Here is a 12,542-nt window from a genome sequence, read left to right as displayed (position 1 = left end):
GCAGAATTCCCGCGCTAATTTCCAAAACATTTGGGGAAATAACATCATGATGGACTCAGCAGAAGTGGAGTTTTTAGCCGAAAAAGAAATGATCTCAGTCGTTCCCAACTTTTCACAAGATAAGATATATCTGATAGGGGTATGCGCAACTATTTATGTGCACACAGCATCACATATGATAAATGTACTGTAGCTCTTCAAGATGTCGTTTGTTGTTGTTTAGTTTCGATTTCTCAAACATAACGTCCGCTCGGTCCCGCTAGATGGACTCAGTGAGCAATTTTAGAAGTCTGGCATTCATCGTAACACTGAATCCACCGCCGCCTCTCAACAAACATCGCCATCTGTGTACAAATATGCCGTGGAACTCCCATCGAATTGGAGTTTGGAGGGGCCTCCGTGGCTCAGTCGGTTAAAGCGCTAGCGCAGCGTAATGACCCAGGAGTCTCTCACCAATGCGGTCGCTGTGAGTTCAAGTCCAGCTCATGCTGGCTTCCTCTCAGGCCGTACGTGAGAAGGTCTGCCAGCAACCTGCGGATGGTCGTGGGTTTCCCCCGGGCTCTGCCCGGTTTCCACCCACCATAATGCTGGCCGCCGTTGTATAAGTGAAATATTCTTGGGTACGGCGTAAAACACCAATCACAAAAAAATCACAAATTGGAGGTCGGAAATGTGCGGCGATTTTTGTGAGAGGCCGTGATGAACTCGATGTTGCGATGAATGTCAAAATTTTAAAATAGCACACTTAGTCCATCAAGATAGACTAGGGTAAAGCCAGATAGCATCGATCCCTGTCTGTCTCTTCTTCCGTCATGGCAACGTTTTGAATCAACCAAATTTGCAACTTGTACCTGATCACGCCCTGCTTCTATCACCCACAAAATGGCAGGGAGCATCAATTTACAGTACCAGTCCAGAAACCGACACACCAATGTCTTGAAATCATACTTTATTGTGAATGTAACACCCAGATTCTGGAACATTAATGTAACGCCCAGATTCGTTCAGTGATCTGACACCCAGATTGTATGTCATGGTTGTGACACCCAGGTTCAGTCATGTAACAGCCAGATCGAGTGATGTGGCACCCAGATAGTGATGTGAAACTGAGATTCTGTGTCATGGCTGTGATACCCAGATTCTGTGATGTGAAGGTGACGCCAAGATTCTGTGACATGAATGTCACTCTTAATTCCTGTGACATAAATCTGACATCCAGATTCTACAACTTTCTAGCATGGTGCACATATGACAGAAATACTAGGGAAGGCCAGTGAAGCAAACATATCTTTATGTATTGGGTGTAAGGGTAAAGTAGTTCATTAGTTTTCTTTATTTGTAGGGAGATATTGGGCCATTCAGCCCAGGACTTCCTGTGGATGTACCGCTGTGGATGGCTGTCAACCTCAAACAAAGACAAAAGTGTCGCATCAGGCCTCCAGAATGGATGGATGTTGGTAAGAAGCAGGATTTTTTTTTCTCTGCAGAAAGATGAGATATTTAACCAAAAGTCTATACTAAAATAATAGCAAAAAATTCAGTTGGATTTGGGCTGATTTTATATATCTCTGGAATAGCCTCTTTAAAATGTGATCAGTTTAAATATGAAATTCAGTGCAGCTTTGCCTGTTTTTAATAACGTGACAGCTTTGCATATTTTTAACAGTGTAACTATCCATTCTGACTTGGTCAATTTATAGAAACTTACAGTCCAAATGGAACTATAGATTTACACCTTGTCCGCCATTTGGTTGTGAAACAGTTTGTATTGAATTGAAACTTGGTACAAGAGTTTGTATCATGCTTTCAGAGAAGTTAGAAGAGAAGAAACAGCAGGAACTGGAGGGTCAATTTTTCACAGAGATGCCATGTAAACATTACATGGAAGTAACACAACTGTTGCTGAAATGGTGAGTGAGTGAGTGCTTGGGGTTTAATGTCGTACTTAACAATTTTTCAGTCATATGACAAGGAAGGAATCATTAGTGTGCATGTAATGTGCTTGCTTGTTGCAGGATGGATTTCCATCACTCTTATCTAGTGCTGCTTCACTGAGATGACTTCCTGAAGGCAAGTAAGCCGCCCCGACCGAGCAATTATACTGATATGGGTCGACCAGTTGTTGCACTATCCCCTTCATGCTGAACGCCAAGCGAAGAAGTTACAACTTCCTCTGTTAAAGTCTTAGGTGTGACTTGACCCAGGATTGACCCTGGATCTACCGCTCCCGAAGCGGACGCTCTACCAACTGAGCTATCGTAAAATGGTTAGTACTGGGACCAGTATGGCCATTCTACTTGATATATACCAGATATTGATTAGTACTGGCAGATATCATTAAAAAGGTTCCACTAGAAGTGTGTGTCAAACCTTTTAGTCTATATATTCCAGACAAAAATTATAAATATACAGCTAAACTTGATCTTTTCCATCATGTGCTTTCCTGAAAATGACAAACATGGCCGGAAAAGTTTGAGTCAGAGGATTCCAAAGAGGCTGAGTCAAAGTTTGCTGCCAACAAGCAATTCTCAGTCATGTCAAAATGGTTAAAATGTCTAGGAAAGTTATCTCCCTTTAGTCCACACAGAAACTGCATTTATTGGTACAAAACATCAAATGAAAACTGTCTTTCCTGTGTTATTTCTTATAAAGTACCCACCTGTCATATGAAGATTGCACGAGATACAGTGTAACCTCGCTAACAGGCACCTCGATATAGCAAGCAATCAGATGTAACGTAACGCAAATCTTGTCTCCCAAAAATCAGTGGTGTACTTTCATGTGAGAAGGCTTAAATTTCAAATGAGAACAGCTAAAACAGCAAACGAACAAGGATTTTCACCAAGAAATATATGGAAATAGCGCAACATCATTCGCTTCATTTCCTACTGTTGATGTGTGACCCATGAGTTATTTCAATATTTTTGGTTTAAGATTTTGAATATCACATCAGCATATGAAAAAAAAGAAAAGGATTTTTGTTTGAATAATGGAAGAGGCTGCAATTGGTTACATTTCCTTGTGAGCGAGTTCGATTCCAAATGCACATGTGGCATTGTTGTAGCATTACTTTTGCGCGAGTCAGGCCTCATCAGCAATACAGAAGACATTTTGCTCACTGTGACAGACATGCCTTATAAAGGGATTAATGTTTGTACACTTTCAGCAAATGCTGATTATTTCAATCAGATTATTGATTGGCTATGAAGCGAGGTGTGATACAGGGGAGGTTGACGTTAGAGTTGAGATGATCTCACCCCCTAATGTTTGAGAATGTCTACTTTCCTCCATTTCACACATTGACTTACCACGATATACATGTATATTAAAACAGTGAACATTTTTGTTTCAGTATCTATGACACGGTCACGTGATTGGGTCTGCAGTCATTTTGAATCTCAGGCAATTTAAGTTCCATGAAGTATCTCTGATAAAAGCCGACAGGGACAAAGCAGATACCAAATATAAAAATAAAGTGGATGAAACTACATAAATTGAATTCAGTTTGTAGAAAGGTTGAGCATACACATCAGTGTATCAGCTCAGGCCTGTGCTTAGGCAATATCAGGCAAGCTTTGGGGGATGTGAGAAGGAAAGTGTCAAAATGCTGGTGTTCCATATATGAAACCTTGTGTACTGTAGAACACTATAATTGGATCTTTAGATAACAAAAATCTCTTGCATTTATAGAAAACAATGAAAAAGCATTTGACGAATTGCATTTGGCATCAGTAAAACTTAATTCAGTGTCAAAATCATGTGGGTCTATAATACTGGATCCCAAGGTCATTATGTTAAAGCGCGATGTAGCCTATAATGCGCTTAAGGACCTGTTTCCTGACCGGCACACAAGGCTACACTGTAATTCAAAATCAGCTCCAAACTAGTAACTCATTTGTACGTGAAATGTAAGAAAATCTCTTGAAGTTATCTCCCTTTAGTCAACACTCAATACAGCTCTTCAAAACGTGCGTGTAGAACTAAAACTTGAATGATGCTGTCACATGCTTTCCAGAAAAGGACACATCCAAGGTTACAATTTATATTAAATAATTGAAAATCAACCGAAATTTTGCTCACAACATCATGTGTGTGCTGAAGGTTTTACGTCATACTTAACCATTTTTCTGTCATTTTCCTTCCAATCTAAATGTTGGCTGCTCCCGTATAAGTGAAATATTCTTGAGTAAGGCATAAAAATCAGCAATCAAATCAATCAGTCATTATTCAGACATATGACAACAAGGCATCATGTGTACATATAATGTCTTCTTGTGACAGGGTGAGTCCATGATGTCAAAGTGCTGCCGCTACTGAAGCATCATACCGAAGACACCTTACATGACACCCCACCCAGTCACATTACTGACACCGGGCAAACCAATCCTATTTCCTTGCTTTAACCTCTTAGTGCTGAGTGCCAAGTGAGTCAGTATTATATTCTATTCCATGCTGGCTTCTTCTCTGGTTGTGGAAGGTCAGTAAGCAGCCGATGGTCATGGGATTCCCCCAAGCTCTACCAGGCTTTCTCCCTGGTGATGCTGGCTGTTGTTGTAGAACTGAACTGTTCTTGAGTACGGTGAAAAATACAAATGAAACAAATTAATGAACAAATATACTTTTTATTTATGGCAGACATGACACCACACCCAGTCACATACTGACACCACACCCAGTCACATTCTGACACAAGGCCAACCAGTCATGTTTCCTTGCTCTAACCTCTCAGTGCTGAACACCAAGTGAGGCAGCAGCAAGTACGTGTACCATATTTGAAGTTTTTAGTATGACCTGGTCCAGGTTTGATCTCTGGTCTCCCGACTTCGAGTCGGACGCTCTAACCATTAGGCCAACAAAGCAGTCCTCCCAGCATTAAGATGAAGACAATACGACTGAGATTTTCATTGTAGTGCACCAGATGACATTCCACGTGCCGATGAAACCAGAACTCTTATTAAAGATATTTGGGATTTGAGGATTGCCAAGTTACGAACCAGTATTGATACATTTGTCCGCAGTGACTCTACACATGCCAAGGTAAGAGGAGCAGTTTTATTATCCATCATTCTGTAGAAATGCATCGTAACAGGATATCATTTGTCTCCTCTGGAAAGAAGGCATCAACTCAGTATTTATATCAGACTATTTTTCCTTTCAGTTGGAATGTGTATGATAGGCCAAATTCAAAATCAGTGCAAGGTACATTTAAAATTTGCAAAATGTCGTACTTTTATCTTCTGTTCCACTCATAGGTCTCGCGTAACACAGTAGTTTCATCAGAACTGAATTTCATACAAAATATAGTAATATGGTAAAATATCAAGCTTTTTTTCTTGGGATGAATTACACCAAATTACACAATGGTAAAATAGAAGACAGGTTTAAAAGTGTCAGTACTTTTAACTATGGTCCTTTTTTTTTTTCGTTTACAGCTGAATTTCCTCACCCTAATGGAGATCAACACTGTGAGGCCATTTTTAACCCAGGCGCTGAATGAAATCCACAAATTACGGGCAAACATCTCTGGTGGAAACCTTCAACTGACCCAAGATTGATTGTACTTCACCATTTACATCACCCTATTAAATTAATAAAAATGACAGTTTGAAGGATTTGCTTTTTATACACTTTGCAAAAGAAACGCATGTACATGTATGACTTTTTAGCCACTTTTCCAAATGATCACATATTTTTTGAAAGAAACTGTCAGACTGAGGACTGAACGTGGCCCTTTTTGTCGCATCAGTAGTATAGTCATCGCTTGTTAATACCCTTTAGCATGGATACTGTTTTTGTGACACAGCCCTTCAGGAAAGATACTTGAGACAAAGACAGTGTAAGAATGCATGTTTTCCACCCAAAGCCATACTTGCAACTTTGAAATTAATTGTTTTGCTTCACTGGTTATGTTTACATGTGTGACATAGACAGCAAGCTACATGATGTTATTTCATCTGGAATTATTGCCTCATTGTTCTCTGTCAGACGGCTTCCTCTCCAGCCATACGTGGGAAGGTTTCCAGCAACCTGCGGATGGCTGTAGGTTTCCCCCAGCACAGCCCGGTTTCCACCTACCACAATGCTGGCAGCCATTGTGAAATATTCTTGAGTATGGTGTAAAACAGCAATCAAATAAATAAATAAATAAAATACTCTGTCAGACAATGAGAATGTTAACTATTATGACATTTAATTTTTTTTCTTTGTGTTTCATTAGGGATGGCATATTGTAACACGATCCTTCATTAGGGATGGCATATTGTAAGGTTAAGATTTTATTTTCAGGTCCTAAAATGACATCATTAATACTTACACATTAATATTCAGATTAATATTCTAAATGAACTTTTCCACCTGCAAAGCATCAGCGTGTGTTATTGGTTAGATCTTGATTCCCAGTATTCCTAGATTTCAACCAACTCTAGGAAGAACATTTTTGTGTTAAAGTGTTTGTAAGTACTGTACAGAATGTATATAATAAATGGGTGAATATATTGAGAGCCTATGTTTGCTAAAGTTTGACTCTTTTGACAATTATCTGACTTCTTCACCAATATTTATTTATTTATTTGATTGGTGTTTTACGCGGTACTCAAGAATATTTCACTGTTATGACAAGCATTATGGTGGGAGGAAATCTAGCAGAACCCAGCAGAAACCCACGATCATGCACAGGTTGCTGACAGACCTTCACAGGTACGGCCGGCGAGGAAGCCAGCATGAGCTCGACTTGAACTCACAGTAACCTCATTGGTGAGAAGCTCCTGGGTCATGATGCTGCGCTAGCGCGCTAACCGAGCCACGTAGGCTCCTCTTCACCTATATAATTGCTAGCTGCTCTATGAGTGGATTGCCCTTTATCAGCCCTTCCTGCTGTTGATTTAATCAAATTCTTGCTTCCAGATTTGGGAAAGGAGATTGGCACTTCTACTCGCTTTCCAGACAAACAAGGCTCATCAGACAGCCTAGTAGCAGGATCACTTCAGATCTAGTCAGCAAGAGTGTAAGTCACGGGAAGGAACAGCAAAGACATCTGACCTCTAAAGTCAGATTGAGCACCCAGTTAAACAGACACCACCAGCACACCCGATCACATAGATGATGAGCCAACCAGAACTTAGTTCTTGTTAAGTTAAACTTGAATAGTTGTGAATTGAAGTCGATAAACCAGCAGACTGTCACTGTATATGGCACAAGTCTTGACTTACTGAATGTTTGTTCTGAAATATCTGGGCATGGCAACCAGGCCACAAGCGCTTAGTAAGGAAGTGTACATACAATGACGACCTGTTTTAAATCTTGGAGCTTATGCAAGGAGTGGAAACCAACAACCAATGAGAATCCTGAAATTCACAAAATATACCAAATTTATGCATTTATCCGGCTGGTTTTCACACTAGAGATGACGCCCCCAATGAATGCACCTGCACACAAAAGTCTGGTACAATTGGACAATGTTTTAGGCAGTTATCACACGGAAAGCAAAGTTTGACAGGTAGACAGAACCAAAATAACCGTGGTGTAGTATAACCAGAATTCCCAATCCCTCTGGGTGGTGGCCTCTGTGGCTCAGTCGGTTAGCGCGCTAGCGCAGTGTAATGACCCAGGAGCCCCTCACCAATGCGATTGCTGTGAGTTCAAGTCCAGCTCGTACTGACTTCCTCCCCGGCCATAAGTGGGAAGGTCTGCAGCAACCTGCGGATGGTCGTGGGTTTTCCCTAGGTTGTGCCCGGTTTCCTCCCAGCATAATGGTGGCCCCCGTCGTATAAGTGAAATATTCTTGAGTACTGCATAAAACACCAATCAAATAAATAAATAAATAAATCCCTCTGGGGGTTGTACTCCACAGAATGATTGCATAAATAATGCCATCACATGCACACTATGCATTATGGCTGTATAATAGGGTCAGATTTAGTTTTCAAGAGGAAGGTGTAGTTATTATACTGCCGACCAAGTCAGAATACAGATGTGCTGTAAGCGGAAGAATAATCAGGCATGTCCACAAATCTAATAAATGTCAGCACACATGGTTTATATGTGTAAACCAGAGATTTAAGTGGAGGGGGTGCTTGGGGTTTAATGTCGTACTTAACACTTTTACAAAGACCAAGGAATCCTTAGAGTGCATGTAATGTGCCTCCTTGTTGCAGGATAGATTTCCACCGCTCTTTAATCTAGTGCTGCTTCACTGAAACGCCTTACCGAAGGCAAGTAAGCCGCCCTGCCCGAGCCATTAAACAGATACGGGTCATTCAGTTGTTGCACTATCCACTTCATGCTGAACTTCAAGTGAGGAAGTTATAGCTTCCTCTTTTAAGGTCTTAGGTGTGACTCTACCCAGGATTGACAATGGATCTACCACTCCAGTAGCAGACGCTCTACCAACAGTGTTATCGGGGCCAGTAAGAGACACAAGTGGAACCCAGTGGCTGGAGATGCTACATACCAGCTCTCGAAGAGCAGTATTCACTATATATATGTACAAGTCTCGATTCTATGCTGAAAGGGCAATAACTCTGGCCATAACCGATGCAGCACAATCAAAACAGCCCATGCACATTCTCACATGGTCTCCATCATGCCTACCATGTTTTATGAAAGTCCAAACAAAATGCTAGATGTGTGGGCAACGTAATGGCTATGGACAGACAGACAAACTGATTCCTCTATCCTGACTGTATTATATACTTCAAGAATTTAACACAAAACGAAATGAAGACATATTTTATCATCAAAGTTGCATTGTTTATTACACAAAGCAACTACATGTGGATTCATAATATATGCATTTATTATAAACAAACATTGAACAAGAAGATGAAATAAATATGCTTAAAGAGTTAGCTCCCCTTAGCTGACAATGATACAGCCTTAAAATTAGTGACAAACAGTTGAGTGATGAAAGCTCTGTTAAGGCCTGTGGATAAAGAATGATTAAGAGCACTTAAGAGTTTCTTTTCTAGACTTTGATAATCCTTAAAAATGAAAAAAAAAAAAAAATGCAGCAAATGGTGTAGAAAAAAGATGAGCATGTAAAAGATTTTGGCTATTGCGAAGAATTAACATGGATATCACAGAGAAATATTTCTATTGAAAGCATACGATGTTCAGTAGAAGTAAAATGTACAGAGGATGGCAGACATGATAACTTAGTGACTGGTGAATTATTACCCTATTAAATGAATACAAAGCAGAGAGTATGCAATACTGTGGAACTTCCAAAATGCATCTTACTTTTAAGTGCCAAGTGACCTCTTACAATATTTGAAAAAGAAAGAAAATATTTAGATAACATTGTAAAGATTTCAGTACCAAAAAACAGAGGTCTGTGTAGAGAACTTGGCTCTCACCCTTATGTCATTCATTTACACTACATATTAATATACAACTCTTTGAAGCAGAATCAGGTGAATGTGTACGCATGTCTCTCAGCTGCTTATACCCCTCCTTGCCCATCAACACAGGTTTCCATTATAATAAACGGCACTATTGTAGGCCTACATACAACCAAAACATGTTGTACATGTATTAAGCAGTTTGTGTGCAAAATACGAACGCGTCGATCAAAATAAAAAGACAAGAAATATTACCCATATTACTCCAAGATTAATCTATTTCATGCAGTTTTGGAGGTAAAAGTACAGAGGAAATACTCAGAACATTGACATAAATTAACAAGGATGGTCATTTGATTCAGCAATTTTACATGAATCGATAACCCCCCCAAAAAATCATAGAAGATTGCCGAGGGAAAAAGAGAGAGACTACAAAAATATACTTGGTAGAAGGACAATGCCACCCATACCTAGCTCTTTTTATCCATAATCCACGTCCATTTAAGAGACTTTCTACCTTATTTTTTTCCCTTCTCTCTTTCAACTACTGTGGTAAACTCTGCTTCATTTAATTTACCGACCAATACGTAACACGATCCTTCTGAAAATTTCAATAAAATATAAAAGAAAAAAAATATATACATAAATTTCACACACAAGATTTCTGCATAAAAAAGAAAAAGAGGTTTGCTGCCTGAGGGAATATAATTATATAATTGCACACCAAATTGTTAAAATAAAAAATTAAACATCGAACATGCTATTTCCCTAGCCATCCAGAACATTGTCCTATAGAATTTCCGTACTTATTGTGGATGTCAGCAAAATGCTGCTGTGTTGCAGTGAGTGCCCAGAAGAGTATAAACAAATACTAACAAAATTATATTCTCCAGATAATGTCTGTAAAACCAAAGTGATTTCAGGCCAGATACATTAATATTTATATAAGTAGATGTGCTCACAGTCAAAATTCCACAATTCTGGTTTCCAATAATCTTATTTATCCCACACTGCACCAGTTGAATTAATGCCTCCAATAACACAAGTGGCGGATGCACCTTCCATTGTATTCAGAAGTTACTCTCAATTAACAGCTTTTCATGGTATAAGTTAATTTACAGATATAACGATCTCAGTGTTTAGTTTTTTCAAGCACAAAATCAGCTAATTACATGCAATTAATTTGACAAATTCACTTCAAGGCATTTTGATAGACAATGTAGAAGCCAAAGGTAGCTTGAATATATGAATATTGCATACAGCCCTTATTACAAATAAGTTCAAAGTATTTGTAAAATACCCACGTGTGACTTGAATACATGTATATGATGAATACATTATGGTCATCAAAAAAAACAACACCAGTTCATCAACTGCTAAAAAAAAGTCTCAACAGCTGACCAATCATGGACAAGTTCTTATGGATGAGTTGACCTTTCTCATTCGCCAACAAGAAATGGCGGTCCAGTCCATCCAACTGCCGTGGGGAAGTTCCAAAACAAATCCCCAGATTGAGTGGCACTGATTTTTTTCCCTCAGAGTGGAATAATATGCTTCAGAAAATGTTAATTCTTGCATGCAAGCAAGTCCTCCAGGGAGAGCATTGCGGTGGATAAAAAATGAAACGCTGAGTCTTCATCAGATGATCTGCATGTGGAATGAGAGTGACTTAGATTGACCTTTGACCTCTGACCACCAGAGTGTTGTCACCTTGTTGGCTTAAGGCACTTTTTTAACTCTTCTATTGCACGTTGTTTCTGGTTTCTATCTTCATCTTGCTGCTGTTTGCTCTCCATGAGATCCTGAAAACAGACCAGATACAAGCCATTAACTACACAAATTTACTCTTATCAACTATGACAAGCCCCTCTCTCTAAGTGTGTCCGCCCATCAGTCAAATATGTGATATCCTATCTTTTAACATAGGCCAGTCGGAAAAATTGTTCATATCTTATAGCATGACGTACTGCTTTCAAACAAAATTCTTAGTCTCAGACATCGCAATGTCCATGTACAGAAAATCAGAAAGAGCCCAATTCAAGTCTACAGGCAGCTTATTAGGCAAGGGGCAGTGATTTTGATGAAATGATATTTTTAATCAATTCTTGAAAGAGCCAAAGTACGTACCGACAATCTCATACTGAGTCGTTCAGCATTTTTGTTCAGATCCATATTTTCTGACTTCAACGTTCGACATCTCTCCCATAAGACTTTCCTCTCCAGCTTAAGTTCTGCAAGAATAAAGATATGCATAAACCTTTAAATTGCAAATAATCTTAGTACCCAAGGAGTATTATTTCGCTACATATGGTATGAAATTCACACTACTTCAAAAACGTAGAGTGTAGTATTGTAATTTCTCAAATTGAGCTCCACAAAGGTCAGTTAATTCCTCAAATAAGGGTAATACCTGTCATGCATATATCCTCTGTGGGATATAAGAAAAGCACAACTCAGAAAGATCAATGGATTTCAATCCTGAATTTAGAATTAGTCTAAGGTTTAGTCTAATTTCATGAAAAATTAAAAAAAAAAATTGGCATATACTGTACTTCAGCTAAAGTTTTGCCTGCCAAAACGCATTTCTGGAAGCACATTAAGATCTTAAAATGATACTTTTGATGCCAACACTGATAAGAAATTATTCAAACTTTACAAAAAGCTCTTAAGTGGGCCTGTAAGGTGACTGAATCACTAAGAATAAAGCAAATGTGTCACTTGAAAAAAGCTTAACACTAGGTAAAATGCATTAATTTCACCACTGGTAGGCAGCAAATAAATTATGTTTCTGTTTCTTCACAAATAAATGGACAGCATTTGTTATTCGTTTAAATGGGTCAACCACGCTTACCCTCGCAATATTTCTGGTAAGACTCCAGGACTGCTTCTATCCCAGGCCAGCGTAATGGCACTGCTGATTCGCCGCCACTCCCCTGTGTTGTCGAGGAAGAGGAGGAGTCTAACAAGAGTCGTCGACGCTGAAGCAAACTGCACCCAGAGACATCGTTCCTAAACTCTTCTTCACCGCTGTGACCATTATTGATCAGTCCTGAGAAGACATCGATTCATTCACTCAGTCCATGACACAGTACAGTATGATTTATTTATTTATTTGATTGGTGTTTTACGCCGTACTCAAGAATATTTCACTTACACAGCAGCGGCCAGCATCATGGTGGGAGGAAAGCAGAGCCCGGGGGAAAC

The 12,542-nt window shown here is 39.3% G+C and overlaps 2 protein-coding genes across 3 annotated transcripts in view; one reads left to right on the top strand and one right to left on the bottom strand.

Annotated features, from left to right (window-relative positions):
• Nucleotides 1-26: 26 nt before the first annotated feature.
• On the top strand, nucleotides 27-6,542 carry LOC135475863 (DNA replication complex GINS protein PSF2-like). The gene is made up of 5 exons (XM_064755810.1): nucleotides 27-139; nucleotides 1,343-1,457; nucleotides 1,811-1,910; nucleotides 4,911-5,037; nucleotides 5,433-6,542. Exons 1-5 carry the CDS (start codon nucleotides 47-49, stop codon nucleotides 5,553-5,555), a joined length of 558 nt encoding a protein of 185 aa, XP_064611880.1. The 5' UTR covers nucleotides 27-46; the 3' UTR covers nucleotides 5,556-6,542.
• Nucleotides 6,543-8,776: 2,234 nt separating this feature from the next.
• The window catches only part of LOC135475862 (uncharacterized), a 67,669-nt gene continuing 63,903 nt past the window's right edge, over nucleotides 8,777-12,542 (bottom strand). For both annotated transcript variants that reach the window (XM_064755807.1, XM_064755808.1), the window contains exons 14-16: nucleotides 12,190-12,387; nucleotides 11,466-11,569; nucleotides 8,777-11,140 (exon numbers count right to left, since the gene is read on the bottom strand). In XM_064755807.1, the coding sequence (XP_064611877.1) occupies nucleotides 11,045-11,140; nucleotides 11,466-11,569; nucleotides 12,190-12,387 (398 nt within the window). In that variant the 3' untranslated portion in view covers nucleotides 8,777-11,044. The remainder of the gene's footprint in view (nucleotides 11,141-11,465; nucleotides 11,570-12,189; nucleotides 12,388-12,542) is intronic.

The sequence above is a fragment of the Liolophura sinensis genome, chromosome 9 (genome assembly GCF_032854445.1).
Source record: "Liolophura sinensis isolate JHLJ2023 chromosome 9, CUHK_Ljap_v2, whole genome shotgun sequence".
Lineage (NCBI taxonomy): Eukaryota > Metazoa > Mollusca > Polyplacophora > Chitonida > Chitonidae > Liolophura > Liolophura sinensis.
The sequence above is the reverse complement of the archived record's forward strand: the minus strand, read 5'-3'. Positions and strand labels throughout refer to the sequence as shown.